The sequence below is a fragment of the Perissodus microlepis genome, chromosome 14 (assembly GCF_051167445.1).
Source record: "Perissodus microlepis isolate ML-2025 ecotype Zambia chromosome 14, ASM5116744v1, whole genome shotgun sequence".
NCBI lineage: Eukaryota > Metazoa > Chordata > Actinopteri > Cichliformes > Cichlidae > Perissodus > Perissodus microlepis.
Window position 1 is genome coordinate 1,042,518 of NC_140474.1, and position 7,483 is coordinate 1,050,000.

A 7,483-nucleotide genomic window follows, 5' to 3' on the forward strand; every position below is an offset into this window, starting at 1 on the left:
TTTTTACAGAATCAAACTTAAAGTAATGTGATTACTTCCACGCTTTAAACGCTGCATGGTCGTACTCTCTCCATCACTCCATGTTATCCATTGTTGATCTGCACACGTCTGTTGCTGCCACAGGCGTCGCACGCTCGTACGTTATTGTCATGATGAGACACTCTCACAAACAAAAGCACAACGCTATTCTAACACAGTAACACAGCATGCTTACGGGAAAGTAAAGGTAGTCTAATTACTTTTTTGCATGAGTAATGCCTTACATTACTCGTGACTATAAAAAAGTAATCGGATTACGGATTACTGCCCATCTCCTATCCTAGCACAGACCTGGCCTTACTGATGAGCTGATCCTCTCAGCTGTAGATAAGCTGCTGCTCCAACAGACAGCACCATAGAGTCAAAAAAGAACCTCCACCTGCAGGCGAAAGATCTCCTTCTCCTCAGCAGGCAGAGTCTGCTCTGACCCTTCCTGCTATCACAGCTGCAGTCATATGCTGGCCTAAAAGGATCAGCTCTTCAGTGGTTTCGGTCCTACTTATCAGGAAGGACGTTTTACGTCAACATGGGCTCTCACAGCTGCAAAGTAGCCCCTCTTAATTATGGCGTACCTCAAGGCTCTATTTTGGGTCCTGCCTTGTTTACACTGTACATGTTGCCACTGGGGTCTATTTTCTCACGGTACAACCTTTCATTCCACTGTTTTGCAGATGACTTGCAGATGAATCTGCCTTTAAAAGCAGGGACAGACTCACCTTAGCTGTTATTACGCTGCCTGGATGACGTTAAACAGCGGATGGCTTTAAATGTTTTAAAATAAAATGAAAATAGCCATACTGCATTTGCCCACATGTAGTATGGCTGGGTTCGAGTCCGACCCCAAAGTTGAAGTGAATGAGTCTCAGCATCATCAGCTAAAGTTCAGCTAACTCTGACCTTGAGCATGGCCACTGTGCACCAGTCACACACTGTTCCTTACTTTAAATGTTCTTCACACAAACAGACTGAACAAACTCATCAGGAAGGCCGAGTGTGTTGTTGGCGTGAGCGAGTCTTATCCTACTAAACTGTATTTTCATGCAACACTTGAATAACACAAGTTTGTATATTTTAGTTCGTTTTTGCAGGACGTTTCACAAAATAAAAATACATAATTTATCAAAACATGTTATATTCAAATCCAGGTGAGTAAAATTATTACATGTGACTTTAAATGAGCATCCTTCCCTTTAACTCTAAGCTCTCTTCTTCCTCTCCTGTCCTTCTTTCTTATGTTTCTCCATCTGTGAGTGAAGTTAGCTCTATTTCTTTTCTCGCCCCCTGAAATCAGCAGCTGGACCTTTAGCTGCAACACACTGTGAGACAAACTGCGCACACAAAGTTTGTGTGTTTGCTGATGATTGTTGAGCTGATAGAAACACTGCATTTTATACCTCTTCTTCTGTAGTGCTAGCTAGATTCTGGAGTACGATCAGCAGCTCGATCGCTGGTCTCAGCACAGGGACACCAAGGAGTGAGTGGCCAGCTGATCTCAGAGACGGTGGGGTATATATAGAAGGTCTGCCAGGTAAATGGGAGACAGGACATTTAAAATTTTATAAGCAAGACTTTAAATTCATTATAAAATAAAGAGGGTGCTAGCTAGATTGTTTGTGTCACGTGAGCAGAAGAGAAGCATCCTGGACAATTAATGTAAGAGGACCCAAGTTGATTACACAGCAGTGGGGAGTAGACTTCATCACAGTGCTGTTGAGCCAACCATCCCTTTAACGTTAACTAGTAATGACTTCATGAACTTCTTCACAAATAACATTTTAACCATTAGAGGAAAAAATTACCAGTAATCATCCCACAGATGTAATATTATCTACAGCTACTCTTAGTACCATTGATGTTAAGTTAGACTCTTTTTCTCCAATTGATCTTTCTGAGTTAACTTCAATAATTACTTCCTCCAAACCATCAACATGTCTTTCAGACCCCATTCCTACAAAACTGCTCAAAGAAGTCCTGCCATTGATTAATTCTTCGATCTTAAATATGATCAACCTATCTCTAATAATCAGCTATGTACCACAGGCCTTCAAGCTGGCTGTAGTTAAACCTTTACTCAAAAAGCATCTCTAGACCCAGCAGTCTTAGCTAATTATAGGCCAATCTCCAACCTTCCTTTATATCAAACATCCTTGAAAGAGTAGTTGTCAAACAGCTAACAGATCATCTGCAGAGGAATGGTTTATTTGAAGAGTTTCAGTCAGGTTTCAGAGCTCATCACAGCACAGAAACAGCTTTAGTGAAGGTTACAAATGATCTTCTTATGGCCTCTGACAGTGGACTCATCTCTGTGCTCGTCCTGCTAGACCTCAGTGCAGCGTTCGATACTGTCGACCATAATATCCTATTAGAGCGATTAGAACATGCTGTAGGTATTACAGGTACTGCACTGCAGTGGTTTGTATCATATCTATCTAATAGACTCCAATTTGTGCATGTAAATGGAGAGTCCTCTTCACACACTGAGGTTAATTATGGAGTTCCACAGGGTTCAGTGCTAGGACCAATTCTGTTTACATTATACATGCTTCCCTTAGGCAGCATCATCAGAAGACATAGCATACATTTACACTGCTATGCAGATGACACCCAGCTCTATCTGTCCATGAAGCCAGATAACACACACCAATTAGTTAAACTGCAGGAATGTCTTAAAGACATAAAGACCTGGATGGCCGCTAACTTTCTGCTTCTTAATTCAGATCAAACTGAGGTTATTGTATTCGGCCCTGAAAATCTTAGAAATAGAAATATTTTTAAACAATTGCATTATTCAAATCCACAAATGTAATTATTTCTAAAATATACATAGCTTTGTTTGATTATTGATGAGACAACGTTCAGTGATCAAAGCATGACAAAGAGCTGGTCTGTGCACGGGTCCGACTGTGGTCGCATCCTCATTCATTTATTTGTATTAACAATTTTGGTCTACGCTGCCCTTTACTTTATTAAACACACATATATATTTGTACTATATGTACTCAGTTATTGTGTTGTCTCTTGTCTCCAGCCCACCTGGAAGCAGGAAGGTGGACAAACCCAAACCCCTCCTGCAGGGGATCCTGCTGCCCGGTGTGACTTTATAGTGTAAATGTGACCCGGTCTGAAACCACATCGAGATCAAATTTTAGCTACATATCCAGAAAATGTTGAGTGGAGTCTGGATTTTAACTCTGGGGTTGCTAATTTCCATCTTTGGAACGTACACCAGTAAACATTTTTTAAAGCAGTTATCAGACGTTCTTATCAAATGCAGCTGAATTTTTAAAATATGCGGTAGATGTAATTAGGAGTCATCCCTTAGATCACAGGCTTCCTCACAGCCTGGAAGTACAAGCAGCACACCTGTGCTGCCCCTCGGCAGGCTTCCAGAAATGGACATCGGAGCTAAAGCAGCTGAACTACGGGGGGCACGTACAGGAAGAAGCACAAATGAAGCTGAATTTGACCTGCGAAGCTTCTTATGTGAAGTCACAAAATAAAGATTCCACCGTAAGTAGTTTAATCAGCTAAATGTTGAGCCCCCCTCAATAAACCCAATGAAGCACAGGACACAGAACTCAATGAAAATCAAGTTTTATTAGAATACGATGCAAAGCTCACTCAGAAAAATAAAGCTTCCTGTCGCTGTGTAAAAATGTGTCTCACTGGTAGCTGCAGAAACATTCTGAGTAAATAAAGGTTCCAACACAGAGACAGGTCAACGTGAGGCGGCTAAAGTACAAACTTAAAGTCTGCAGATCACAGTGTGTCCTTTTAAAAAGCTCGGAGCCAGTGGACTAATGAGGAAACAGCTGGATTACATTCCAGCTGTGCTGTTTTCACTGGCCCCGCCTCACCGTGCTCACAGACACAAGGTCCTGTGCAAGTTTCAGCTAGAAGCTCTCAGAGCTGCGATGAAGACGAGACTCTTTCTAACGTGGCAGAAACCACATTGCAGTGTGAGCTCCACAGCTGAGCTGCACCACAGAGGAAGAAGTTACAGGTTAAAGGCCAGCGAGTAACACCATCTGAATCCAAAATGTTCACAACAAAGATCAAACACAGTGATTTCACTAGAATAAAAACCTCGGGAAAAGGACAAAACGTCCTCCTGCAAACCTCCTGAAAAACAGTTTAAAATCAACAGTTTAGTGCAAACAAAGTCAACTTAAATCCAAAAAGTCTAAAAGCTCAATAACACACAAACAGTCTTCCTCTGTCTTTAATAAGGAGTCCCTCATGGAAGCGTTTCAGGGCCTCTGCTGTTTCCAGTAAACCTGCTAATACATTTAAAGCTCCGGCTTCACCCAAACCTCCAGTTTGTGTCATTTCCAGGCAGAGAGGATGAAGAGCTGGAGGTCCAGGCCAGGAATCATGTTTCAGGAAGAAATCTGTCCTCTGACTGAGTCTGCAAGTGCTTACATGCCAACACGTTAGCGGGGAATCGCGGTTTCCGGACTTTGTTCCTTGTGATAAGCACCGACTCTGAATGCTGTCCTGAAATTTCTCCACCAAAGTCTGAATCCTTCATCGTGAACTTCTTTGTTGCCCTAAAAATATTCAGAAATGTGAGCGTGTGCACGGACGTCAGGGGAAGCGCCGGGCCGGCTCCACGTTATGCATTTGGTCCCATCCTTGGAGTTTGTTTAGTTCAGGTGATGTGTGTGCTGCCCCCTGCTGGTTCCTGCTATGATGTCACGTATGTGAAGGTGTACGATTGGACTTTACTGTAAATGGTAATTAGAAGGATACTGGTTTTCACGTTCCTGTGGTTTCCTGTTAGTGACACAGTGACTGAGGGTAAATTTAGTGTGAATATGAGACGTGACTGCAGATGTTCCTTCTGTAACAAAAACGGGAACATCTTTCCAGGTTTAGGCTGCCGTTCAGACAAAAATAGATATTTAAAGATGGTTCCCTGAGTATTTCCTTAAAAAAAAAAAAACAGTTAATTATGCAAACTATTTGTAAAATAGAAATCTGTCTGAACAGATGGTTCCATGTGAAGAATGCATCATTAACTTTCTGTGTAGAACACATTGAAGCTGCTGTTATTACACTGAAGGCTGAGGGCCGGCTGCTGTTCGCTTCACTTCCTTATTGCAGCGTAAACATGACTGTGATAAGAATGCAGGCCGAGCTGGACTTGAAGGCACCGTGAGGACTTCCTGGTTGTCATCACCTGCTGCATTGGTAGATTCCTGCCTGGCTGTGCGCAGGCTGACGGCCGTAGGTCAGACCGAGGCGGCGACAAGGCGATGAAGGCACGGTGGTTTCTTAACCGATTAGTTCACAAATGTGCGGTGAACTCTCCGCAGCGAGAGTTTGTACATTCAGTGTGTGCATCTAAACAGCAGCTCTGAAGGTGGGGTAAGGTCTCGTCTCACCGTCTTCAGACAGGCATACCGCACATTCGATTTCCATTAGAAAAATAAAGTTATCAAAATAAAAGCCCATTCTGTCAAGTTCCCTTCAGAAAGACCTGATTACAGTTTATTGCTTTGGAGGCAGTCGGTCCTACAAAGAAGGGAAAAAAACACTTTAATAAGACTCGTTTAAATCCAGAACAACAACAGACTGGTTAAAGTGGCAGCGTTTGTTTGTTAAACTAGGTCTGGATGCACGCTCTGGGTTAAACTGGTTTGCCAGGTCTGGGTCGGGTTACCTGGGTTCAGCCTCAGCCAGGATCAGGACCGGAAGACGTGGACGGCTCTGACGACGTACTGGCGACACATGGGGCACTCGCTCATTCTCTTTCCACACTTGGTGCAGGTGACCATGTGACCGCACTCCAGCAGCACGCAGTCGATGGGGGAGTCCATACAGATCTTACAGAGGTTCTCCTCCAGACCTCCGGTGCCGACACCACCCGATTCTGGAGACGAAGGCGCGACAACCGCTTCTTTAATAACAGCATGTAAACACTGACACTGTGATCTGTCTGCTTTAGGGAAACATCACAGACTCACCTGAAGCGTTCACAGCGTTGGCAGCTGAAAGCAAAACAGAAACACAAGAAAACTGTTGGAGTGTTTGAAGAACGGAGGCCTGTGTGCAGCATCCTCTTTAAACGGAGAGGACGTCCCCCGCGACGAGAGGACGTCCCCCGCGACGAGAGGACGTCCCCCGCGACGAGAGGACGTCCGCTCGTGAGGAAACTCTTCCTACTCTAACTTATTTTTCACGTCTGTGATCAGAACTGATCACATTTAAATGTTGTACAGAGCGCTTTGAGGACTCCGGGAGAGTAGAAAAGCGCTCTATAAGAATCAGTCCATTTACCATTTGGTGCAAATGTGAACCAAACAGGAGAAACTCAGAATCACTTACTTCCCTTTTGAATATTAGTGCACTTTGTTTTCTTTGTTTTCATTCTGCACCATGAGAGCTTAACTGTAGGGGGCGCTCTCCTTCTGTATATGTATTAAGTCTGTTTCATGTTAACAGTGGACTCTCTCACCCAGCAGGTTCTGCTGGTCCTGGTACAGGCGCCTCACTCTCTCCATCAGCTCCCACTTCTCACAGCAGCCTTTGTAGTCCACAAAGTTCCTGGCCAGGATTTCCTTCAGCTGCCGGACGCTGAGCGCCTCGATGTCATCCAGGCAGGTCAGGTCCGCCAGAGACGCCCTGCGGCCGGTAACCGGGGCGTCTTCGGGGTCCCAGGTCTGAACCGAGACACAGAGTCACTCAGGAAACTCAGACTCGGGTTTAAAAACAGAACCAGGAAATAAGCTCACTCTGAGCTCTCCCTCTCTCAGTATTGGACACTTAACGGCCGGTTCTGGGTTTACCTGGTCTTCATCCTGAATGTCAGGCTCAGCAGGGGCTGTCTCTGTGGGTGGGGCCGGGTCCTCGGGGTGTACAGTGGGGGGGTCAGGAGTTGGAGTCGGTGTAGGTGTGGGGGGCTCGGGAGTGGAGGTGGAGATGCGAGGTGCTGGCGAACGAGAGGTCACAGAGGGCGGGTGGGTGCTCGGGGTCTCGGGGCCGGAGCTGCTCGACGGGGACGGCTGCTGACCCAGAACCAGCTCCACCAGCTCCTCCTGCAAACAGGAAACAGCGGCAGGAACAAACTCATCATTTAGATCATTCAGCAGCAAAAACTCCAGATGGTTTTAATGGAGACCGTGACTAGAGAAACCCTCTGCCTGGATCCCACAGGGCGGGACCAGGTGACACACTGGTGAGCGCCCAGTGTGTGTGTGCAGTGTTTAATAGTCTCCATCATGTAAACCCGTGACACTTTACACACACGGGACATGTCAGCTAGTTTGCAGCAGACGTCTGCCCGTGCTTGCGTGCTCTGCAGAACGCGGTTACATGCTACACCTGACATCTGCTTCAACAGCATTTCTCTCTTCGTGTCTGAAGGACTAAGCTATGAACACACAGCAGCAGCCCACAGACCGGCTGTTTGTGGCACCGCCCCCTGCAGGGCTCTAGACTA

The 7,483-nt window shown here is 45.4% G+C and overlaps 1 protein-coding gene across 2 annotated transcripts in view; it reads right to left on the reverse strand.

Moving 5' to 3' along the window:
- Positions 1-3,617: 3,617 nt before the first annotated feature.
- The window catches only part of rffl (ring finger and FYVE-like domain containing E3 ubiquitin protein ligase), a 13,440-nt gene continuing 9,574 nt past the window's right edge, over positions 3,618-7,483 (reverse strand). For both annotated transcript variants that reach the window (XM_084950433.1, XM_084950434.1), the window contains exons 4-8: positions 6,831-7,079; positions 6,500-6,704; positions 6,009-6,032; positions 5,705-5,914; positions 3,618-5,556 (exon numbers count right to left, since the gene is read on the reverse strand). In XM_084950433.1, coding sequence (XP_084806559.1) covers positions 5,727-5,914; positions 6,009-6,032; positions 6,500-6,704; positions 6,831-7,079 — 666 coding nt within the window. In that variant the 3' untranslated portion in view covers positions 3,618-5,556; positions 5,705-5,726. The remainder of the gene's footprint in view (positions 5,557-5,704; positions 5,915-6,008; positions 6,033-6,499; positions 6,705-6,830; positions 7,080-7,483) is intronic.